The sequence below is a fragment of the Tachyglossus aculeatus genome, chromosome 24 (assembly GCF_015852505.1).
Source record: "Tachyglossus aculeatus isolate mTacAcu1 chromosome 24, mTacAcu1.pri, whole genome shotgun sequence".
Taxonomy (NCBI): domain Eukaryota; kingdom Metazoa; phylum Chordata; class Mammalia; order Monotremata; family Tachyglossidae; genus Tachyglossus; species Tachyglossus aculeatus.
In genome coordinates this window covers 28,979,406-29,005,062 of record NC_052089.1, presented here as the reverse complement: position 1 = coordinate 29,005,062, position 25,657 = coordinate 28,979,406, and the positions used below count along the sequence as shown (strand labels likewise).

General features: G+C 48.0%; 1 protein-coding gene across 1 annotated transcript in view; it reads right to left on the bottom strand.

The window, feature by feature from the left end:
- SYNJ1 (synaptojanin 1) overlaps positions 1-25,657 on the bottom strand; it is a 79,532-nt gene that overhangs the window by 19,963 nt on the left and 33,912 nt on the right. Inside the window, exons 11-22 of the mRNA XM_038766396.1 lie at positions 23,003-23,159; positions 21,388-21,411; positions 15,212-15,403; positions 13,703-13,787; positions 11,368-11,508; positions 9,140-9,332; positions 8,616-8,774; positions 7,864-8,020; positions 6,414-6,531; positions 6,094-6,309; positions 4,970-5,048; positions 906-1,068 (exon numbers count right to left, since the gene is read on the bottom strand). Coding sequence (XP_038622324.1) covers positions 906-1,068; positions 4,970-5,048; positions 6,094-6,309; positions 6,414-6,531; positions 7,864-8,020; positions 8,616-8,774; positions 9,140-9,332; positions 11,368-11,508; positions 13,703-13,787; positions 15,212-15,403; positions 21,388-21,411; positions 23,003-23,159 — 1,684 coding nt within the window. The remainder of the gene's footprint in view (positions 1-905; positions 1,069-4,969; positions 5,049-6,093; positions 6,310-6,413; positions 6,532-7,863; positions 8,021-8,615; positions 8,775-9,139; positions 9,333-11,367; positions 11,509-13,702; positions 13,788-15,211; positions 15,404-21,387; positions 21,412-23,002; positions 23,160-25,657) is intronic.

The window sequence follows — 25,657 nt, the reverse complement described above, 5'->3', positions numbered from 1 at the left end:
TATGTTGCCAATTTGTACTTCCCAAGCGCTTAGTACAGTGCTCTGCACACAGTAAGCGCTCAATAAATACGATTGATGATGATGATGATGATGATGGTGAGTGTGAAGATTTGGGGCATGTGACCGCAACAGAAAACCTAATAAAATCCTGCCGCTGAAATATTTAAGACGACAACCGAAAAAGGAGAGTGCCCCAAAAGGTTATCGCTTGATTTTTAGAGAAGCAGCATGGCTCAGCGGAAAGAGCACGGGCTTGGGAGTCAGAAGTCACGGGTTCTAATCCTGGCTCCGCCACATGTCTCTTGTGTGACCTTGGGCAAGTCACTTAACTTCCCTGAGCCCCAGTTCCCTCATCTGTAAAATGGGGATTAAGACTGTGAGCGCCACGTGGGACAACCTGATCACCTTGTATCCCTCCCAGCGCTTAGAACAGTGCTTCGCACATACTAAGCGCTTAACAAATGCCATCATTATTATTACTATTATTTTTCAGAAATCGTCTGCTCCGCTGGAACGTGCGCTTTCATCACGTGATTATGTGGCCCGGCTGCCATGTGACGGAAAGGAGTCGTGACATGGTGCATCACATGGGGCGTGAACTGGCTGGGATGCAGTCCTCACGGTCTTCTAGACTCTAAGCTCACTGTGGGCCAGGAATTTGTCTATCAACTCTGTTCCACTGGACTCTCCCAAGCACTTAGTACAGTGCTCTGCACACAGTAAGCGCTTAGTACAATCCCTGGCACACAGTAAGAGCTTAACACAAGGGAAGTTCAAGAGGAAGAGAAGGGGATGCAGCTGACTCTTAGGGAGCATTCCTTGAAATGCCTGGAAAGACCTGGGATCAAACTTTAAGAGTGAGAGAAGAAGGGACGCCTCCATGCCAGCAAATTGGACAGACAGACCTTCCATATCGAAATCCGTAGCCACTTCGGTGTCTTCGCCCAGCAGAGTCGAGCTGGTGGAGGAGGGCAACGTGACGCTGATCTTCTCCAGACTCATTTCTTCTTCCAAATGGGCGATCCAGTCCGGGCTTTTTAAGGTAATATTTATAACTCTGCCCAACAGCTGGAAGTTGAACAAGCGAAAGTGAAACTTCAATCACCACTGTCAAATTCCCCAGAGTTCACAATACGTGATCTGTGTCGTTGCATTGTCTTCTCCCAAGTCCGATCCGCACTCAGTAAATACCACTGACTGTCGAGCAATGCCAAGAATTTGAGAGTATGTTCACACAAATGCAAAAATCTGACTTTGGGTCTCTTCCCTTGCTGTCCCTAATGAGAGGACAGGTGGGCACCCCTCCTTCGCTCACTCTCCCCCCTCCCCACCGCCTGCAGTCCTCAAGACCCTCCAATGGTTACCCATCCACCTCCACATCAAACAGAAACTCTTTACCGTCACCTTGAAAACACTCGATCCCCTTGCCCCCTCCTACCTCACTTCTCCGCTCTCCTGCTACAAGCCAGCCCACACTCTTTGCTCCTCTAATGCCAACGAATTCACTTTACCTTGATCTTGTCTGGCTCACCGCCAACCTCTCATTCACATCCTGCCTCCGGCCTGGAACATCCTCCCTCTTCATATCTGACAGACGATTGTTCTCCCTTCCTTCAAAACTTTACTGAAGACACATCTCCTCCAAAATGCTTTCCCTGACTAAGCCGTCATTTCCTTTTCTCCCACTCCCTTCTGCATCACCCTCATCTGCCTCCTATATTCACCCCCATTCAGCCCCACAACACTTACGAACAATCCATCATTTATTTCACTTATTTATATTAATGTCTGTCTCTCCCTCTAAACCGAAAGCTCGTTATGGGTAGGAATGGTGTCTTTTATACTGTACTCTTCCAAGAAGCTGGGCTATACACACAGTAAGCGCTCAATAAATTCCAAAGATTGATAGATTTGTGAACCGAGAGAATGCAAAACAGTGTGGCTCAGTGGAAAGAGCGCAGGCTTTGGAGTCAGAGGTCATGGGTTCAAATCCTGGCTCCGCCACTTGTCAGCTGTGTGACTTTGGGCAAGTCACTTAACTTCTCTGTGCCTCAGTTACCTCATCTGTAAAATGGGGATGAAGACTGTGAGCCCCACGTGGGACAACCTGATCACCTTGTAACCTCCCCACTGCTTAGAACAATGCTTTGCACATAGTAAATGCCATCATTTCTATTATTAAAACAACCCGAACTGAGGTCTATCTATAACTGCTTGGCAGGAAACCCTAAGGCTCTGGGCTTTGGCAAACTTGCTGCTGTTGACAAGACTGTTCCTCCCGAGAACCTCACAATGGTCCTGACCAACCTCTCTGCCCCGGAGCACGGAGGGACTCTGAAGCAGGATTGCCAGGAATCAAGTGGAACGAGTCCCAGCTAGACCCCATCGCATGCCAACTGAGTGCAACTTGCAGCAGCAGGAGGCGAAGAAATCATCTGACCAACCTGAGCAAACAAACACCAGCCAAACTCGGGCAAAGTTTCTATGTTCTTTGAGGGAAGGGGGGCCATTTCTTCCATGTTCATCGGACTCTCCCAAACGTTTAGTACACTGCGCACGCAGCAAGTGCTCGGGAGGCACTGTTGATCTATTGACCGAGGGAGGGAATACCAGCCTATTTCGCTCAGGGCTCGGCCATTATCGACTCAATTCACCAGGCACAAACACCTCTGTCTGACGTTCCCCCTCGTTCCCCTCTCCATTCCCCCCATCTTACCTCCTCCCCTTCCCCACAGCACCTGTATATATGTATATATGTTTGTACATATTTTTTTACTCTATTTATTTATTTATTGTATTTGTACATATCTGTTCTATTTATTTTATTTTGTTAGTATGTTTGGTTTTGTTCTCTGTCTCCCCCTTTTAGACTGTGAGCCCACTGTCGGGTAGGGACTGTCTCTATTTGTTGCCAATTTGTACTTCCCAAGCGCTTAGTACAGTGCTCTGCACATAGTAAGCGCTCAATAAATACGATTGATGATGATGTTCTCTGTTTATGCCCTGTTTAAGTTTGGTATCTTTCCTCAATAACTCTCTGGCTCCCTCTGCTACATTTGCTAACCGCCCCTGGTAACCTTTCGATATCAAGCGAAAACTCCTCACTGTCGGCTTCAAGGCTGTCCATCCCCTCACCCCCTCCTACCTCACCTCCCTTCTGTCCTTCTCCAGCCCAGCCCGCACCCTCCGCTCCTCTGTCGCCGCTCACCTCCTCACCGGGCCTCGTTCTCGCCCGTCCCGCCGTCGACCCCCGGCCCACGTCCTCCCCCTGGCCCGGAACGCCCCCAATCCCTCTGCACATCCGCCAAGCTCGCTCTCTTCCTCCCTTCAAAGCCCTACTGAGAGCTCACCTCCTCCAAGAGGCCTTCCCACACTGAGCCCCCTTTTTCCTCTCCTCCTCCCCATCCCTCCTCCCTACCTCCTTCCCCTCCCCACAGCACTTGCATATATATTTGTACAGATTTATTACTCTATTTATTTTACTTGTACGTATTTACTATTCTATTTATTCTGTTAATGATGTGCACATAACTTTTAGACTGTGAGCCCACTGTTGGGTAGGGACTGTCTCTATATGTTGCCAATTTGTACTTCCCAAGCGCTTAATACAGTGCTCTGCACATAGTAAGCGCTCAATAAATACGATTGATGATGATGATATACCTTTAATTCTATTTGTTCTGACGATCCTGACACCTGTCTACATGTTTTGTTTTGTTCTCCTTGTGTTGCCAACTTGTACTTCCCAAGCGCTTAGAACAGTGCTCTGCACACAGTAAGCGCTCAATAAATATGACTGAAGAATTAATGTACTCTGTTTTTCCTAGGGAGAGTGACTCCATAAATAGGGAGTAACTGAGAAGCAGCGTGGCTCAGTGGAAAGAGCCTGGGCTTTGGAGTCAGAGGTCATGGGTTCAAATCCTGGCTCTGCCAATTGTCAGCTGTGTGACTTTGGGCAAGTCACTTAACTTCTCTGTGCCTCAGTTTCCTCATCTGCAAAATGGGGATTAAGACTGTGAGCCCCCCAGGGGACAACCTGATCACCTTGTAACCTCCCCAGGGCTTGGAACAGTGCTTGGCACATAGTAAGCGCTTAATAAATGCCATTATTATTACTATTATTATGATTATTGTTGTTTGTTACCCCTTCTAGACCGTGAGCCCGTTGCTGGGTAGGGACCGTCTCTATATGTTGCCGACTTGTACTTCCCAAACTCTTAGTACAGTGCTCTGCACACAGTAAGTGCTCAATAAATACGACAATGAATGAATGAATGAATTTCTGCCCGGAGATTGGTCGTATCTGTGTCCCCTAGGCTTTGTTTTCTGCTCAAGATCTGGCTCCTGTTCGTCTCCTACTGGAATTTTTAATCGAAGAATCATAGTGACTCTCCACTGATGTGAGCAAGCAGAAGTGCTGAGTAACTTGAAAAACTGAAGGACAGGAAAGGACAGCTTTTATCCCTCCTACCTCATCTTTTAAATTCAGTATTTTCTTCCCTCCACATGAGATTTGTCTGCAGCCACGATGCAGCCTGACAACCGGTGGGCTATTTAAGGCTCCTAGTTAAAGGTCTAGTTTCTCTGTTTATCACAAGCATTTCGGGGCCCGGCAACTTGAGGGACTGAAATATGTTCCCAGACTAGTGAGTGGACTTGCTCGTCAAATAACCATGGAACTCGTTCAGTGCTTACGAGGCACCAAGCACTGTATTAAGTGCTGGAGAAGCTTCAAAATCATCAGGTGGGACGCAGACCCCTTCCCACCCACATGGGGCCTGCAGTCTAAGTGCAGGAGGGAGAACAGGTATTTTAACCCCACGTAACAGATGAGGAAACTGAGGCCAGTATCAAGAAGAAAATGTTCCAATCGCGAGCGGCGCCTCTTCAGAGCGACACGATCCCCGGGACACCGCGGCTCAGTACGAATGCCCGCAGCGGGCAACCCATCCCACCCTGGGGCCATTACCTCAGTTCCGTGGAGACTCAGAACGCTCAAGGCCGAGCTTCCTTCCAGAAACGTTACCCACATCTTGTCTTCTACAAACCTGCAAGATATTTTCCAAAGGATGCCGTCAATGGACTAGCCGTGCTCTCAAGAACGGTGCTGACTGACCTTCCATGTAGAAGCCTTCCAAGTTTACAATTATGCCACACCACAAGACGCTCCCAACACCACAGTGGCAATTTCTGCATTGCTCTTTTAATGACCTCTTTTGACTTTGAAGACTGCTTTGCCGTCTCACCTCGGTGATCTCATTTTCTCATCACCACAGTGTCACTTGCCCAGAGTCGTTTAGCTGGCCAGTGGCTGAGCTGGGAGCAGAACCCAGGACTCCTGACTTCTCTCCCCTGGCCACATTGTTCGCATTAATGATGGGAGACAATGAGACTGTTATTCAGTTTCCTCATTATCAGGAAAAGAAATTCAAAACCAAACACGAGTGGCAAGGTAACGGTGAGCAGCCTCTCCCTGCTCACTCTCTGGCGATTGCAAGGGGCACCCTTAGCTGCGTACTTCGAGTTGGTCGAGTCTCAGTTTTCCCCACCAAGTTGTCCCTGACGGGAAATCGATTAAATAGGTAAATCACATCCTTTGGATCTTCAAGGGAAGATGTCCCCTAAAATCTATTCCCCAAACTCTTAAGACCTATTAAACGATGGTAATGCAAGTCTGGAGAAGGCTCTCCTCCATCAGGATGGGCCGGTGAGGTGCTGAGCCCCTCACCTCAAAGTCTATGGGAGGGGGCACCGTGCTAGAGCCCCAGACTCTCGTCGATTTCTCAGAAATGAATCTCAACTTCACCATCATCACCGCACACACCTATATGGAGCCCAGCTATTGAGTTTGACTAGACAGAGGCCCGCGGACTTTCCACGTGAAAGGACATCCACTGGTTCCACCAAGCTACCCGTGAAGTCATGGCACCAAAAACAGAGGCCAGGTGGGGGAAACTAAACTCACTGGAGGAAATCAAAGTGTAAAGGATGCCGACAGTCTGACCAGTCACAGGGTAACGGAGCGGGGGTGGGTGGGAGGGGTGGGCAAGGGGCTGTAATGGTCAATGGAAAAAACAAAAACACTTCACACACCTGATGAGTATGACTTCACCATAGTTGGCAAATTGCTGGAGAAGTTCATCGATCAAGATGTCATCAAAGAAATGATCTTCCCCGGAAGAACTTCTGATGGAGACCAACACCGTCCCATCTGGGGGGCCCTGGAGAGCGATCACTTCTTTATAAATGTTCTGCCTCTCTTCCGCTTCCACTTCAAATATATCTACATCCATCAGGGCCACCACAGGCCTAAGAAGAAGGGCAGACAGAATGTTAAGCCGGCTGGACGGTGGGGAAGGTATGCCTCTGAAGAGGGGAGAACAGAGGCTCGGGAGATGATCCAACAGGCTCACCTGTGATCCGAGATCTTCAACTCGGCTCTTCCGTAGTGCAACAGAGTGCCGGGCGTCCAAGTGTACAGGATTTTCCTTTCATCTTGAAAGCCGGCATTGAGAAGATCGAGGTCTTCGGCTGCAACCAACAGAACGAGAACATGAGGGTAGTTAAATGGGATAGGATGACTATCCTGAGCTTTCACCAGCATTTAGTGAATGAATGCCGCTACCTCTGACATCTGCTAAGCAACACGTAAGGGCCACCGCAATAGTCTCCTTCTCTCTCTCTCTACAAGTGGGAAGGCTCAACATGGGCCATTTTTCAGTTATTTCCGAGGAAAGCTCTCTGTCTTGTGATGGGGCTTGCGAGCTAGGTTGGGCTCACGTCCCTCCGTTCCCCACCCCTTGCTGCCCCTTCCCCACTGGGTGCACAGCAGCACCCAGTAGTAATAATAATAATAATAATGGGTAATAATAATGGTATTTGTTAAGAGCTTACTAGGCACCAGGCACTGTTCTAAGCACTGGAGTAGATACAAGGTAATCGGGTTGGACAGAGTCCAACATGGGGCTCACAGTCTTAAGCAGTGTGGCTCAGTGGAAAGAGCAGAGGCTTTGGAGTCAGAGGTCATTCATTCATTCAATCGTATTTACTGAGCGCTTACTGTGTGCAGAGCACTGTACTAAGCGCTTGGGAAGTCCAAGTTGGCAACATACAGAGACGGTCCCTACCCAACAGTGGGCTCACAGTCTAGCAGGTCATGGGTTCAAATCCCGGCTCCGCCAACTGCCAGCTGTGCGACTTTGGGCAAGTCACGTAACTTCTCTGGGCCTCGGTCACCTCATCTGTAAAATGGGGATGAAGACTGTGAGCCCTCCCCGTGGGACACCTTGTAACCTCCCCAGCGCTTAGAACTGTGCTTAGAACACTTAATAAATACCATCATTATTATTATTAAGTCCCACGTTACAGATGCGGTAACTGAGGCCCAGAGAAGTGAAGTGACTTGCCTAAGGTCACACACACCAGGCAAGTGGTAGAGCCAGGATTAGAACCCACATCCTCCGACTCCTAAACCTGTGCTCTTGTCACTGAGTCACGGTTCTTCCCCCGCCAGTTCCTGCCCCACTGGCTGCAGTGCGGCTCGCAGCCCTGCTAAGTCTCAACCAGGTTGTCCCGCTTTGAGTCATTCAGCGCGGTGGCCCCACAGTAGCCCAGGAGGAACTTGCCAGGACCCAGATCTTCAGACCAACGCCAACAACTACCTCGGGGCAAGTGAGGCATCGGGACTGCAGTAGCCTTAAGCTAGACTTCTATTTCCATTAACAATGGGAAGAAATCGTTTGGTAAAAACAGAAACAAGCGGCCTAAATGAGATTTCCGAAGGCTTGGCTGACCGTTACCCTTTTTCTCTTCCTCTTCATTCCCATGAATAGAATTCAAGTGAGTAAGAGTTAAGCCTCCCACCTGATCTGTCAAATGGCCATTTCCTTCTCCTCCAAAGGATGCGATCCGTCCACGCCGGGGTGCGGCATTTTTCACTGGTATCGTAGTCATCGGAAAACAAGTCATATTTGTACGTAGGAGCGAAAGTTACTTTTCCCTCTAAGAATCCTCTAAAAATCTAAAGGAAACCAAGACGACGGCATACATTAAATTGTCGCCAAGTTGCCGAACTCGTTCTACAGATGGGAAAAAGTATCGGTCATTTGGAAGGCTTCATCCATTTGGACCCCCGCTAAGCCAGGATTCCAAAAATTTGTCATCCGTCTACCTCCCGCTTCCGCTTTTAATCTCGGACTTGCTCCAGCGCCTAGCGCTCCCTTGGCACACAGTAAATGAGATAAATCCCATCCCTACTATTTTTAATTAGTGCCTAAAAGGAGCCAGTGTTCAATCTAGACTACAACTAGCCAAGCCTCAGCTTGACAAGCCTTCTAACACGCCAAGACAGGAGAGGTTTGGAGTGCCAGTTGCCTCTGGCGGTCTCGGACTGTCGGAGGAGAAAAAAAACACAAAGAAGCCAGGTGCGGGTCCCGGAAAGCTGAGGAAGAACGAGCTTCCCAGAGGAACGCCATCACCCAGGAAGGCAACCTGAGTACTGTTGCCGGGGTTTGGTTCCATCACCAGTTGACCCAGGGAGGTCAAAGACAGTCTGATCAATAAACCACCACCACCATCGCCACCGCGGTTTGGGCACCCGCTCCCCAAAGGCGCACCTGCCCGGCGTTTTTCTGATTGATAAGTTGATCTCCTGCGATAAGGGAATCCCAGTTCTGCTGCCGTATCAGCTCCTTCACTTCTTCATTGGGGAGATCTATACGGTAATTAAAGTCACCGCACCAGAACACGTAGTCGTGGCAGAAGAGCATCCGTCCCTGGAACCAACGACATTAAGTGCAGGAAAGTCACCATTCCAGAAGGTCTCACGAGCATGGTTTTTCTCTCATGATGAGCACTTTCCCACTACCTGAGTTTCCTTCATCTCAGCAAGAAACTAGAAGGCAACAAACTATATGCAAGACACTATCAAGGCAACACTTTGGGGGCTACTGCAAAGGTCTTTTTTTGGGCGATAAGACTCCGTGCTCCTTGGGAGCAGGGGTCCTGTCTGCTGAACCTATAGTACTGTGCTTACCCAAGCGCCGAGTACAGTACTCTGCACACAGTAAGCGCGCAATAATTACCACTGATTGATTGTCTGCCATGGCAGGAAGCCACCGAGTCAGCATCAGGGGCTTACCATGGGAAATGTCAGTTTTCGAGCTATTTCCCCAAAGTCTTCATTCCTCTCCTTGACCTGTGACTGCCCTGCGGCGAAGTGACTACAGACGAAACAAAGACTGGTGGTGTGGAACAGCATCCGTATGGCGACTGCTCCTTTATTTCCTGTAGCGCCTCCCATGCCAGTTTTCACTGTATCGACTGCAACATCCCTTCGAAGCGAAAAACAGAACAAAAAAGCTCACTTCAGGAATCTTTTGTTGTTTAAGTCTCTTCGTGTGTGAAGATTTCTGACGCACACTTGACCGTGGTGGGGATGGAGGGGTGAAAAGCCCCCAAGATTTGGACGAAAGAACCGCCTAGAACAGCCCTTTGGATGCTAAAAGAGCCCTTCTACTCGGGGTGGAGAAGGCTACGGAGCTGCCCTGGCACCCGCCCGCTGGTCCTCTAGACTGTAAGCTCGTTCATCCTTTCATTCAATCGTATTTATTGAGCGCTTCCTGCGTGCAGAGCACTGTACTAAGTGCTTGTTACAGGCAGGGAACGTACCTGCTAATTCTGTTGGGCCGTACTCTACCCAAGTGTGCAGTACAGTGCTCTGTGCATAATAAGCGCTCAATAAATACCAGTGATTGATTGGTCTCTGGCCCAACGGCATGGGCTTGGCACGGGGCAACGGTTGCATGGGCCAAAATGGATTCTGCCTGTGAAATTCCCACCCACCTCCTTGCTCACTGCCCTCCGTGCCCGAGGGGAGCACGACCGGCAGCGGCGAGAGAGCCCGAGGGGCACCGCCCGCCCCACCAGCACTGGTGCCGATTCCTCCGGGCAGCACCGACCGCCTGGACCTTTTTGTGACAGGACCGAGGCTCTTCGGCCATTCGGGGCAGGCGACTCCATCGTCACCAAGATGCAACGATCTGACCCCTCGTGATGTCTGCTGCCCACGTTGACGTGGGAAGGATATTGGGAAAATATGAGAAAGAATGATTTTTTTATCCACTGCCAAGCATTCCTCTAATGGGCAGAGTCTCCCTTAATATCTGTCTCTTCTTCTAGACTATAAACTAACAGTTGGCAGGGAATGTGCCTTTCTGTTCTGCTCTACTGTCCTCTCCCAAGTGCTTACCGCAGTGCTCTGCACACAGTAAGCACTCAATAAATACCACTGACTGATTGATAGACCTAAATCAGAGCAACTACCCTACCCCCCCTTAATATCTGTCTCTCTCTCTCTAGACTATAAACTAACAGTTGGCAGGGAATGTGCCTTTCTGTTCTGCTCTACTGTCCTCTCCCAAGTGCTTACCGCAGTGCTCTGCAATCAATCAATCGTATTTATTGAGCGCTTACTATGTGCAGAGCACTGTACTAAGCGCTTGGGAAGTACAAATTGGCAACATATAGAGACAGTCCCTACCCAACATTGGGCTCACAGTCTAAAACAGTCTCACATTGGGCTCACAGTCTACTCTGCACACAGTAAGCACTCAATAAATACCACTGACTGATTGATAGACCTAAATCAGAGCAACTACCCTACCCCCTCTAAACTGTATTCCATTAATTCATTCAATCATATTTAATGAGTGCTTACTGTGTGCTAACCACTGTACTAAGAGCTTGCAATAGACACAATCCCTGCCCACAGTGGGCTTACAATCTAGAAGGGGGGAGACAGACATCTAAACAAGTAAACAGCCATCAATATAAATAAAACTTTAGGTACACACACATCAAAACAAGTAAGCCATCATTATTAAGTAAACAGGCATTAATCATCATCATCATCAATCGTACTTATTGAGCGCTTACTATGTGCAGAGCACTGTACTAAGCGCTTGGGAAGTACAAATTGGCAACAAATAGAGATAGTTATGGATATGTACATATATACCCAAGTGCTGGGGGGTAGAGCGAAGGGTGATGTGGAAGGGAGGGGGAGCTGAGGAAAAGGGAGGTTTAGTCTGGGTTAGGGTTAGGGCTAGCTCTGTCGTGGGTGAGGAATGTGTCTACCAACTCTGTGGGGGCTCTCCCAAGCACTTAGGGCGGTTCTCTGCACACTGGAAACACTCAAATACCACGGATGATGATGATGACGAAGGAGCAGGCAAGTGTCCGAGCTTTTTTTTTTCCCGGGAAGAACAGCCGTTCTGGCTGAGGGCCTCCGGGAGGGGCTGACCTGCTCCGGCCTCCCCTCGCCGTCCGGCACCGGGCCAGAACCGGCCGGCCGCTCGCTCGACTGACCTGATAAAGGGGGCGTGCTGGGGGCGGATGAAGACGAAGAGGCAGACCCCCACCAGCTGCTCGGACGCCAGCAGCACGTACTTGTTATCCCTAGAGATGGTCTTCTGCAGTTCGGCAGCCCAGAGCTTCTGGTTCGTCGTGCTGTCGCGAAATCAGGAAAATCAAGACAAAATAAAATCAAAATCTCCCAAGAAGCCTAGCTATTGTGTCTGTCTTCCATTCACTCATTCATTCATTCCATTCATTCATTCCATTCATTTCTTGAGCGCTTACTGTGCGCAGGCCACTGTACTAAGCACTTGGGAGAGTGCCATACAACGATAAGGAGACAAATTCCCTGCCCAAAACGAGCTTTCAGTGTAGCGGGGAAGGCAGACATTAATAGAAATAAATAAATTAGAATACGTACATAAGTGGTGTGGGGCCGGGAGAGGGGATGAATAAAGGGAGCAAGCCAGTGCAATGCGGAAGAGAGTGGGAGAAGAGGAAAGGAGCGCTTAGTCTGGAAAGGCCTCTTGGAGGGGATGGGCCTTCGGTAAGGCTTTGAAGGTGGGGAGAGCCACTTTCTGTTGGATTTGAGGAGGGAGGGTGTTCCAAGCCAGTGGCAGTGGTGAGGGGTCGACAGCTAGATAATAATAATAATTATGGTATTTGTTAAGCGCTTACTATGTGCCAGGCACTGTACTAAGCGCTGAATAATGATTGCGGTATTTGCTAATTGTTTCCTGTGTGCTAGGGACTGTACTAAGCCCTGGTGTGGATACAAACAAATTGGGTAGGACACAGTCCCTGTCCCACATGGGGACCACAGTCTCGATCCGCATTTTAAAGATGAGGTAACTGAGGCGCGGAGAAGTGAAGTGACTTGCCCATGGTCACAAAGCAGACAAGTGGCAGAGCCAGGATTAGAACCCAAGACCTCGAGATTCCTAGGCCCATGTTCTATCCACTAGGCCAGGGATCAAGGGACAGTGAGAAGGTTAGAGGAGCAAAGTGTACGAGTCGGGTTGTAGCAGCGTGTAGCAGGTTGTAGCTGTGAGAAGCAGCGTGGCTCAGTGGAAAGAGCCCGGGCTTTGGAGTCAGAGGTCATGGGTTCAAATCCCGGCTCCGCCAACTGTCAGCTGTGTGACTTTAGGCAAGTCACTTCACTTCTCTGGGCCTCAGTTCCCTCATCTGTAAAATGGGGATTAAGACTGTGAGCCCCACGTGGGACAACCTGATCAGCTTGTATTCCCCTCCCCCCACCCCGCTGGTGCTTAGAACAGTGCTTTGCACATAGTAAGTGCTTAACAAATACCATCATATTATTATTATTATTATTATTATTAGCAGGAGGGTAGTGGGGTGAGGTAGGAAGGGGCAAGGTGATTGACTGCTTTGAAGGCAATAGTGAGGAGTTTCCGGAGTTTCAGTCGCTGACTGAAATCCCAAAGAACGCCCACAGGTCCCGGGTTCTGGGTTGGGGGCAGGCCACCCACCCATCAGCTGTCCTCGCTGTTCTAGCTGTTGGTTTTCCTCCCACAAAACACACACAAACACGCCCGCACACACAATCTAGTCCTCAAATCCAAAAAGTCACCTCTGCTTAAAATATATAAATTATATATGATCAATTATTTATTTCAATTCATGTCTGGCCCCGACCCTAGACTGGAAGGTTGATGTGGGCAGGGAAGGTGTCTGCTAACTGCTGTACGCTCCCAAGCACTTTTTCCACCTCCGTGTTAAAAAAAAAAAAAAAAAGAAATCCGCCACTCCCTGGTCTGCCTGTTTGTGGCCTCCCGTGCCCCGGGTAAAGGGGGAGTATGAGTTAAATAAGCGAGAAACAGCGTGGCTTAGTGGAAAAAGTCCGGGCTTAGGAGTCAGGGGTCGTGGGTTCCAAACTTGGCTCCGCCACTTGTAAGCTGTGTGACTTTGGGAAAGTCACTTAACTTCTCTGTGCCTCAGGTACCTCATCTGTAAAATGGGGATTAAGACTGAGCCCCACGTGGGACAATCTGATTAGCCTGTATCTACCTCACGGCTTAGAAAAATGCTTGGCACATAGTAAGCGCTTAACAGATACCATTATTATTATTATTATTATTATAAGGTTTCGGTCCCCCAGAGCCCAAACCCGAACCCAGTTCTCGGGCTGAACTCTTCTCCGAGCCTGGTACCGGGCTTGGTTGCCACTGACGACAGGAGCGCCCCAATAACTCTAGTTCGGAAGTTGGTTTCCAAGCAGCGGGCTTTGGTGAAGTCTCCAAATACAAAAAGAATCTCTTCAATTTGAGCAGGATCCGGTCTCAGAACTCTAGTCTCACGGCTGCCTCGTCCTTCTGAATCACCTTACCTTGCATTCACTATATTTCCCGCATTTAATTCCACCATTTCTTCAAAGCCAATTGCAAATATGTCCGTGGGCTTGCTTCTCTGATCTAGAATTAAGCATCAAAGAATCCGGTTGGCTCCTTCCTTCCGATTACGATCATCCCGACAGAACACACCCGGCTAGTAACATCTGGCTTTTCAACACGTTCACTGGAAACAGCGACTCTACATGAAAGCGTCCAACTCCTCCAAGGCAAAGTTCCAGCCCGTAGTCTACATCCTCGCCCCCGCTATCACATCAGAGATGTTGGACAAAAGGAAGACCTTGTGACGGTTACAAAAAAATCGCCCTTTTCTTCCAGGTAAAAACCCAAAGTGAACCATCCTGGTTTTCCTTGCGTTGGAACCCCTTCGCCGCAGCCAGATCCCCAGTTTCACAACCTGAGGTGCCGCGGCTTTCCCGGGCTGCTACAAGTTGGCAATTCCGACAAGATCCCGAGGTAATAAAAATTAAAATAATCATGGTGTTTGTTAAGCGCTTGCTGCATGCCAAGCACTTTTCTAAGTTCTGGAGTAGATACAGGTTAATCAGGTTGGACACAGTCCCTGTCCCACGTGGGGCTCTCGGTCTCAATCCCCATTTTACAGAGGAGGTAACTGAGGCCCAGAGAGTGAAGTGACTTGCCCAGGGTCACACGGCAGGCATATGGAAGAGCCAGGATTAGAACCCAGGTCCTTCTGACTCTCAGGCCCGAGTTTTATCCACTGAGCCACACGATTCCCAGTTTCAGGCAGCAGTGAGCAGCTGTATTTAACTCCACCAAAAGGGAGGATTTTTTCCAAAACAAAAAACACAACTGCGACCCCACAGAGAAAAGCAGTGAGGACTAGTGGAAAGAGCACAGGCCTAGGAGTTAGAGGAGCTGGGTTTTGATCCCGGCTCCGCCACGTGTCTGCTGTGTGACCTTGGGTACTTCTCTGTGCCTCAGTTCCCTCATCTGCAAAATAGGGATGCGATACCTGCTCTTCCTCCAGCTTTGGGCGCCCTATTTGGGACCTGATGATCTTGGATCTACCCCAGGGGTTAATACAATGCTTGGCACACAGTATGCTCTAGACTAAGCTCATTATGGGCAGGGAATGTTTCTGCTAATTCTGATGTTCTGTACTCTCCCAAGCGCTTAGCACAGTGCTCTGCTCATCGTAAACGCTCAGTAAATTTGACCGATCGATAGTAAGCGCGTAACAAAAACCACAATTGTGAGTCTGGCGTGTCATTATTAAAGAAAGTTGCTTTTTGCCTCAGAATCCCTCCAGGCTCAAGTGATTTTTATTGACTGTGAGCCCACTGTTGGGTAGGGACTGTCTCTATATGTTGCCAATTTGTACTTCCCAAGCGCTTAGTACAGTGCTCTGCACATAGTAAGCGCTCAATAAATACGATTGATGAGGATGATGTATCATCTCGTAATCAATTCCCCTGCCCCCACAGGTGGGGTTGGTGCGACCGGTCGGATCGGGCGCGGCCCACCTTGGAACTCCTGGACCCCGGCCAGTTTGGGGGCGTCGAGCAGCCAGTCGGTGAGGGTCTGGTTCTTAAAAGCGATGCTGCGGAACTGCTTGCCCCCGTTGACGTTCCACGTTCCGGCGCACACTCGGATTTTCCTCGGCTTGGAGTACTTGTAGAAGTTCTCGCACATACTTTTCAGGACTTTGGTGGATGCTGTTCCCCCCGCACACAGAAAAAAAAGTCAAAACACACACGAAAAAAACCCAAGCCCCAGAGGGCTAGATTTATTTACCGGGACACAGATCCTTACGGGAGATCCGAGTGGGAGGAGGGAAAAAGAGGCTCGGGAAGGTGCGTTTATCGTTCCCGGCGGACACGGGCACAAAGCGAATCATGCATGGGCACAGCGCGCTACCTGCTGGGAAAGCAAATTCTACCCCAAGGCTCACCAAAACAAGACAGCGGACACCAAACCAACTTGGTAGCCCCAACTGGGAATAGGGCATGCACCTCCGACAGCTGGACCCTTCCCCGGAGGAGGCAAGGAGGCCCTCGAGGGTGGGACCTCGGCTACCTAACCGCTGACCCCCCTTCTTGATAACGGTTACTTTTTCCCATGTAATTGGGTCCTGGGAAAGGAGACCACTTCCTCTCCACAAACAAGGTGGAAAACAACATTTACATGAAAGCCTCTGTCTCCTGGCAGCCTGCTTAATTAAGGATGAGACATAGCCCCAGAGGGATGAATACTACCTGACAGAGAAGAAAGGAGACTATCCCTTTGATCTTAAACTTGAATTAGGTGTTAGAATTGCAATCCAATATTTACTCTCTCTCTGGCTGGCTCAGAGTTTCTTTCGGTCCAGACCTTAGGCAAAGTCCAAACCTTAGGCAAAGCTTAGGAAACTGTGAGGACCAAAGGCCTGGGAGCAATCTAGAAAGGATTATAAGCTTGTTGTGGGCAGGGAATGTGTCTATGTATTGGTATACAGTACTCTCCCAAGCGCTTAGTACCCTGTTTTGTACACAATAAGCACTCAATAAATACTAGTGAATGAACGAATGAAGAACGTGGGAGACCCGATCTGGCAAGAGGATGGGAAGCCATGAGCCTTGACAGAAAATCTCCCCCATCCTCCCTGTCCACATGAGGGCCCGTTTTTCCCCATTTGATGATAATAATAATAATAATAATAATGATGGTATTTGTTAAGTGCTTACTATGTGCCAAGTACTGTTCTAAGTGCTGGGGGAATACAAGGTGATCAGTTTGTCCCACGTGGGGCTCACAATCTTAATCCCCATTTACAGATGAGGTAACTGAGGCACAGAGAAGTGAAGTGACTTGCCCAAAGTCACACAGCTGACAATTGGTGGAGTCGGGATTTGAACCCATGACCTCTGCCTCCAAAGCCTGGGCTCTTTCCACAGAGGACCGCTGCTTCTCATCTTAAGCATTAGCACACCAAGCTAAAGAAAATGCATACCCCAGAGGAACAATTGTGAAGGCCTTAAATCAGGACCAAATGTCAAAAGTCTCATATCATGAAAAGCAGTGTGGCCTAAAGGAAAGAGCACACAGGAAAGAGCCTGGAAGATGGAGGACCTGGGTTATAATAATATAATGATATTATAATGATTTATAATGATGATTAATGATTCATAATGATGACTCCGAGAAAAACGCTTCAATTAATTTTTTTAATTAACTTGCGTTCTTAGCAAGAGAGAAGCAGCATGGCTCAGTGGAAAGAGCCCGGGCTTTGGAGTCAGGGGTCATGGGTTCAAATCCTGGCTCCGCCACTTGTCAGCTGTGTGACTTTGGGCAAGTCACTTCACTTCTCTGGGCCTCAGTTCCCTCATCTGTAAAATGAGGATGAAGACTGTGAGCCCCACGTGGGACAACCTGATTACCTTGTATCTACCCCAGTGCTTAGAACAGTGCTTGGCACATAGTAAGTGCTTAATACCAACATTATTATTATTATTATTATTATTATTCTAATCCCAGCTCCACCACTTGTCTGTTGGGTGACCTTGAGCGAACACTTCACTTCTTTGTGTCTCAGATCCCTCATCTGTAAAATGGGGATTAAAGGCTGTGGGCCCCAGGTGGGACGTGGACTGTGTCCAACCTGATTAGCTTGGATCTGCCCTAGCACTTAGTATAGTGCTCGGCACATGGTAAGCGCTTAAAGACCATAAAAAAAATGACTATACCCAGGCAAGAGGCTGGAGGAGGGAAAGGGCAAGCAGGACTCCCAGCAGACACGATCACTTAAAGGTGGCAGTCTTTCTAGTGCCAGCGCATCTGAAGGCAGCCTGCGGCTTGAGGACCGTGGGCTCTGTCTTCTGATTAGAGATCCACTCCAAGAAGAAAATGGAATTTTTGTCTTTAAATTATATATTACAAATGACTTAATGATTCATATTAATGTCCGTCTCCCCCTCTAGACTGTACGCTCATTATGGGCAGGGAAAACGTCTGCTAATTCCATTGGCTTGTAGTCTCCCAGAGGTTTAGCACAGTGCTCTGCACGTAGTAAGTGCTCAATAAATACAACTGACTGACTGATGCATCACACATCACAAAGAGTGTGTGGGTGTGTAAATACTTAATGAGGATGGAAGAAGTCCTCCAACTCGGCCTCGTCTGAATATTCTTTCCTGGTAATATTCAGCAACCTGAAAGACTGAGGCACCTTCCCGATTCACACAAACAATTCTTCAAAAGACTTTTGGAAAATGATCACCTTTCAAAAACTGAAAACAGATTCGGTGTTCACGCTATTGCATCCTTCATGGCACCAAAATCCATCCCCGGGCCCCAAAAGAGGCTGGGAGGCACTTTAGGGGGAATCATTTCCTCCCGTGACTCACAGTTCCGCTCTCCCCACGACCTGCCCTGCCTGAGAGGAACCAACTGGGAAAGTAAGTGCCACAGGGGGAATGGGGTCAGAAGGACCTGAGTTCCAACCCTGGCTCTGCCCCTTGTCCGCTCTGTGACCACGGGCAAGTCACTAACCTTATCTGGGCCTCCTTTACCTCACCTGTAAAATGGGGATTACGACTGTGAGCCATGTCTGGGCCAGGGGCCGTGTCCAACCTAATAACCTGGTAACTATCTATTATACATATCTATTACATATCTATTCTATTTATTTTATTTTGTTAGTACGTTTGGTTTTGTTCTCTGTCTCCCCCTTTTAGACTGTGAGCCCACTGTTGGGTAGGGACTGCCTCTATATGTTGCCAATTTGTACTTCCCAAGCGCTTAGTACAGTGCTCTGCACATAGTAAGCGCTCAATAAATACGATTGATGATGATGATGGTAACTACCTCGGGTGCTTAGCAAAATCTCTGGCACAAGGTAAGTGCTGAACAATTATCAGTAAAAAAAACTCCCCAAAACAGAGCAGCTGGGCTAGGCCTGGTCACGAGGGAGGAACAGAGGAATTGGAAGGGCTTTCTTACCTCCTTCCCTTCCCCACAGCACCTGTATATATGTATATATGTTTGTACATATTTATTACTCTATTATTTATTTATTTATTTATTTTACTTGTACATATCTATTCTATTTATTTTATTTTGTTAGTATGTTTGGTTTTGTTCTCTGTCTCCCCCTTTTAGACTGTGAGCCCACTGTTGGGTAGGGACTGTCTCTATATGTTGCCAACTTGTACTTTCCAAGCACTCAGTACAGTGCTCTGCACACAGTAAGCGCTCAATAAATATGATTGATGATGATGATGATGAATGTCTCTCTGAGCTCAGCCAACAAGCTGTTGGGAGCCAGGCCGGCCTCCCAGTGGCAAGTGGGTCACCCTGGGATGTTCCCTTTGCCTCCTCACGTAGTTCGAGGGCTTAGAAATGCAACCTTCAAACCTAGTTCCAGCCGAGACCAAGTCAGCGAGCCTCTCTCTCAGAGGAGAATTCTCCGCGGAGTCGGCATCGACCCCATTAAATATGTAATATAGTACATATTTATTACTCTATTTATTTATTTATTTTACTTGTACATATCTATTCTATTTATTTTATTTTGTTAGTATGCTTGGTTTTGTTCTCCGTCTCCCCCTTTTAGACCGTGAGCCCACTGTTGGGTAGGGACTGTCTCTATATGTTGCCAACTTGTACTTCCCAAGCGCTTAGTACAGTGCTCTGCACACAGTAAGCGCTCAATAAATATGATTGATTGATTGATTGACCCTGTGGGTCGGGGGTTTCCTGCGAGGTCCCTCCCCGTGAAACCCCTTGGGATACGTGATCGGTCCCCAGGCAACCTTACCGCGGAAACGCAGGCCGCACTCCTCTGGAGTGCGGATGGGGGAGCAGTGGCCATAAAAGATACAGCAGGGGATGGTTCTTGGAACAACCCGTCAATCGATCGAGGCTATTTACTGAGCGCCGACTCTGCGCAGAGCCTGGATAGCTCGCTGTGAGCCGTGGGACTGGGAGCTTAAAGCGGGAGACGCAAACGAACGGAGGCGGCAAGTCTGACCAAATCCTCCTAGAGCCCAGCACAGAGTCCACCAGTCTCCTTGTGTCTCCCTAAAACACCCCAGGGTGGATGTTGAGAGTCCCGGCCTGCTTCCTCCGAACAGTCTCCAGGCGAACGGTGCCTGGGCCGCACAGCAGGGAGGCTTCTCCATGGTGCCTGAAGTCCCAGATTTCCAGGGTTGGATCATGAAAGCGTCCTAAAGCGGGGACCTTCAGCCTCAATAACTGGGTGGTTACTGTCACCTCACCGTGGGCAGGGAACGGGTCGACCAACTCTTTCCTATTGTTCTCTCCCAAACACTCAGTACAGTGCTCTGCACAGAGTAAGCGCTCATTCAGTGGAAAGAGCCCGGGCTTTGGAGTCAGAGGGCACGGGTTCAAATCCCAGCTCCGCCAACTGTCAGCTGTGTGACTTTGGGCAAGTCACAACCTCTCTGGGCCTCAGTTCCCTCATCTGTAAAAGGGGGATTAAGGCTGTGAGCCCCACATGGGACAACCTGATCACCTTGTATCCCCCCCCCCCAAGTGCTTAGAACAGTGCTTTGCACATAGTAAGCGCTTAACAAATACCATCATCATCACTGATTGATTGCTTATAGCTTGGGGCTCTGCAAACTAAGCAGGAGAGTTCTTCATTCTTCAAGGAAAGGACGAGATGCGGAAAAATAACATATTTTGCCTCAAAGTACCCACTGCGGAGTAGTCTTGAAGCTCAGGGAGATTAACTTTTTTATAGTCCTGTTGATGGCAGGGAAGCAGAGTAAACTAATGGAAAGAGCCTGGACCTCGGAGTGAAGGGTCCTGGGTTCAATTTCTGACTCCGCCACATGACCGCTATGTGCCCTCGTGCCTCAGTTCTCACATCTGAGGAGCAGTGTGGTTCAGTGGAAAGAGCCCGGGCTTTGGAGTCAGAGGTCATGGGTTCAAATCCGGACTCCGCCAATTGTCAGCTGTGTGATTTTGGGCAAGTCACTTAACTTCTCTGTGCCCCCGTTACCTCATCTGTAAAATGGGGATTAAGACTGGGAGCCCCACGTGGGACAAACTGATCACCTTGTAACCTCCCCAGTGCTTAGAACAGTGCTTGGCACACAGTAAGCACTTAACCAATACCATCAATATTATTATTATTATCTGCAAAATAGGGATTCAAGACCTGTTCTCCTTCCTTCTTAGGACTGTGAGCCTCACATGGGAGCTGATAATCCTGCATCTAACCCAGAGCTTAATATGGTGCTTGACACATAGGGAGTTCTTAAATACCATAATTATCATTATTACCAAAACCAGATAATATTTGTTTTGAAAACTGCCAACCAAAGTGAAAAAGTAGACCAGAAGCAAACGTCTACTACACCAAGAACCAAGGAATTTTCCATTTCCTTCTATTTTGTTCTCCCAACCCACAACTCCCCCAAGTTACGACCACCAACCAGTGAGGTGGCTCCATCTCAGAGACAACATACTCTGTAAATCCTATTTTGATTTGTGGGTGACAATGATCCCCGTTACAGAAAGTTGATAGGACAGGAGCTTACACTCTCTAGAGAGTAGGCAAGCGAAGGTGCCTGCCAATTCTGTTGTAGTTTACCCTCCCAAGGGCTTAGTATGGTGCTCCGCACATAGTAAGCACTCGGTAAATATGATCGATTGACTGGGTTGTTCATTTATTACTTAATTTACTATACTATACCTGACTGTAACGTCTGCTCAGAAACTACGGGTGCATCAAGAAGAAAACAAGAAGAAATCAGTCAAACAAAAGTTAGAGCTTCAAAATCCAATGTCTCACGAGCAAATGACCTTTTAAGAGGTGATTCAAACAAGCCAGCTGGATTCCGGCTAGTCGCACACATGCCCGTGAGACCCATGTGGAGCGGGGGCCCGTCCCGTCTCTTAACTTGGAACAACTCCAGCGCTAAGCATGTAGCAAGTGCTTAATCAATATCACTACTATTATTACTATTAATAAATGAAACAGAAGCTATATCTTTGCTCTTAATACTATTAATAAATTAAAGCGGAGCAAAACCGTCACTTCTATCGCAAGAATCGATCCTTAATATCGTCTATTTTCTCAGCTGATGGAAAAAACCAATTTTCAGTGTCTTCACAGAACCCCGCGAAAGACCTTTAGTTGAATTCGGGGGGCCACTCTCCAGGCTGGTACATGGGGGCCTGCGGGACGCATCATTGATTTCTAAGCGGGGGTAATCTACTGTGGGACCGACTGCCCCGTCACCCCACTGGTAAAAACAACAGGAAAGCTGATTCAACTGGGGGAGGAAGGAGGAGCAAAATATGCTTCGACATAACACAGGGAGGAAGGCCACGGGTTTGCAATGGTGCTTTCAATGGGTGTAAAATTTTCACTGGGCCCCTGCCCTGGAGGGGTCACGCCCACTGGGCTTGACTTTCACTGGGCCACTGCTCTGAATTTTTAATGCGATTTTTAAAATCTGCAACAATACTTTTCAGGCTTTAGCAATGGGATTTAAAGTCGGAGCAGCACCCTGATAAGAGCAAAAATGAGGGTACAAATTCCTAAAAGCTCATGGAGAACCGGAGAGGGGTTCAAAAGAGATCAAGTGGAGACTGATTTCTTTTTTAAATTTGTTCTAGATTAGTAGATATTTATGCTGCAGGATATGTCAAGTGGAGCTTGATTTCTTTTTACATTTCTTCCAGATTAATTGGTATTTATGCTGCAGGATATGTTCAGATATTAAATTGAGAATGTTATGAAGGAGAAGCAGCGTGGCTCAGTGGAAAGAGCCCGGGCTTTGGAGTCAGAGGTCATGGGTTCAAATCCCGCCTCTGCCAACTGTCAGCTGTGTGACTTTGGGCAAGTCACTTAACTTCTCTGCACCTCAGTTCCCTCATCTGTAAAATGGGGATTGACTGTGAGCCCCCCGTGGGACAACCTGATCACCTTGTATCCCCCCAGCGCTTAGAACAATGCTTTCAGCGCTTAGAACAGTGCTTTGCACATAGTAAGCGCTTAACAAATGCCATCATCATCAAGTACCTATTACTTTGTCTTAATTTACAGATTAGGCGAGAACAGCAGTTTTTTTTTTTTTTAGAAGGGAATTACGTCCCACGTCATATTTTCCTAATACAGCCTTGGAAAAATCAATGGCATTTCCATCAGAGCTGCTGCTGACTGAAAATGCTCAAGTATCAACGCATCGCTGCAAAACAATGTCTTTCTATCCTGGACTTGCAGAATGTCAATTCTACAATTCTACTACTGTCAGTAACTAGAGTAACCATTCTCTGAACCAAAGCCAGCAGGGCAGACGTACCACGTAGGCTGCCGGTGGTTAGGAGCGCTCGGGCTTTATCGGCAAGGTCGCTGTTGAGCGTATTCCCCAGAAGCAGAATGTCGATGGCCTCTTGCTTGGAGCTGTCGAAGAAGTTATTCTGAATTGTTCTGGTTACGGAGCGAGCGCCGTCCTTCAGCTTCCCAGCCTGTCGTGGGAGGAATGGGGGAGTGAGATCTCCTGCACTGTGCCAAGGGAAACCTATCAACCGAGTCATCGACCCATTGTATTTCCTAAGTGCTTACTGTGTGCGGGGCACTGGACAAGGCGTTTGAGGGAGCACAATGCAACAGAGTTGGCAGACACCTTCCCTGTCCAGAAGGAGTTTAACATACTATCGATCAATCAATCAATCGTATTTATTGAGCGCTTACTGTGTGCAGAGCACCGTACTAAGCGCTTGGGAAGTACAAATTGGCAACATATAGAGACAATCCCTACCCAACAGTGGGCTCACAGTCTAAAAGGGGGAGACAAAACCAAACATACTAACAAAATAAAATAAATAGAATAGATATATACAAGTAAAATAAATAAATAGAGTAATAAATATGTACATGCATATATACAGGGTTATATATATATATACTATATATATATACACATATATACTAGAGGGGGAGACGGAAGTTAATAAAAATACATTACGGATAACAGAATTTGGAACCTTAACCGACTCTTTGCTGCTATAAGAGGTGGAGGAATAGAGGCCCATTTCTTTTTCCTCACTATTTCAAACCTCCACTCTTTGGCCTCAACGGCAATAGAGGGTGAAGGTTTTTCACTGCCATGTTTCCTCTGTGGAGAAATGCCTCTCTACGCAGGCTCTCTATCCAAGAGGAAAGGCGAACTGGCACTCAGCATTTACCGCACAGAGGCAGCACGGGACAGTGCAAAGACAATGGGAACCTCAGGACCCTCTGCCTGAATCTCTCCCTAGCTCTCAATACAGTGCTCTGCCTACAGTGAGCGCTCAAGAAATACAGTGATGATGATTCCGTGACTACCCAGCTTTGGGACGTTGGACATGTTATTCACCCTCTTCGTGCCTCTTCTATAAAATGGGATGTTACCTGCCCTGCTTGATCTCTCTACGTAAAAGCATAGTATGAATTCCCAGGAGACTGTCAAAATTGCTCACTTTAGCAGCTATGCTGCAGAAGAACCTATGGATAATCCAAAAACTTTAAAAATTCAGGTCCTTCGAAATTGTCATCCCAAGTTTCTTTATTTATGGTATTTTAAGTGCTTACTAAGTACTAGGCAATGAGTGGAGATACAAGTTTACACAGATTGGACACAGTCCATGTCCCACAGGGGGCTCACAGATCCCCGTTTTACAGATGAGGTAACTGAGGCCCAGAAGAGTGAAGTGACCTACCCAAGGTCACACAGCAGAGAAGTGGCAGAGCCGGGATTAGAGCCCAGGTCCTTTTGATTTCCAGACCCATGCTCTATCCACTAGGCCACAGCTCCTTCTCCTTCAGTGGTAATGCACTGGGACTGGGATTATAAAGAAACAAGCTTTTTCCCAGATTCTTCTTTTCTGGTCTGGTACTTAGGAATGGAGAAAGTGAAACACACCTCCAGACGGCCAGTACTGAACGGGAATCTGAAGGGGTGTGAAGGGTATTTAGGAGCTAATCAATCCAGGGAGTGAAAGGATTCATCTCATCATTTTTAACTTAATGACACCACGCTTTATGTGAACGCTGTCATATACAAAATACACCCCTTTGGTGCACTTCATCCATCTGTCAGTAATTTTTATAAGCCCTGCACATACGGAAACCCACTTCCTGGAAACTGAGTTTGTGCATATAATCTGGGGGTAGAGACTGAGGACTGGTCAGCCCTGGAGGACCAAAGGGTGGTGGGGGGCAGTGGTTGCGGGCATGGTAACAACCTCCTTGCCAACACCGCTACTCCATGAGGCTTATCCCCTTCTCACCACCGGTTCCCCAGGCCCACCCTAGGGATCCCAGGAAATCCTAACTCCCCCTCACCTTCCCCAACCTCCTGGAGCTGATGGCCTGTGGTTACCGAAATATGGGCAACAATGGATCATGGACCCAACTCCTCAAAACCAATCCTTAATACAGGCAGCTCTCCCCGACCTTTGGGGGAATGCACCCAAAAACTCCAGAAAACTCCAATGACAATGGCAACGGCGGGTGGAAAGAAAAAATATCCTTCAGGGATGTCATCTTCTTTGGGAAACAAGAAGTTTTGCCTTAAGTGGACTGACAGTGCCTAGCACAGAGCCACACCATTTAAAAAGGGTTTTCACATAGTTTCAAAATTCAGGAACTGCTAGGTGGACTTTCTAAATCAATCATATTTATTGAGCACTTACTGGGTGCAGAGAACGGTACTAATCACTTGGAAGAGGACAACATAAAGGAGTAAGTAGACAATCTATGCTTGGAACAGCATAAACTAACGATTAAAGCAAAATATCACTCCATCAACAAATTCTGCAGAATTACTTTAAGCCATGCCATGACTTGCTGAATTGGTTTTTACAGTAAGTTTTACTGTCGTTTCAAAAACTACCACAGCCTTCCGGCTAATGCATCGCACGGATGACGGTCCAAAAAAACCCAAAACACTCACCGTTCACAGTACCAGGCAATT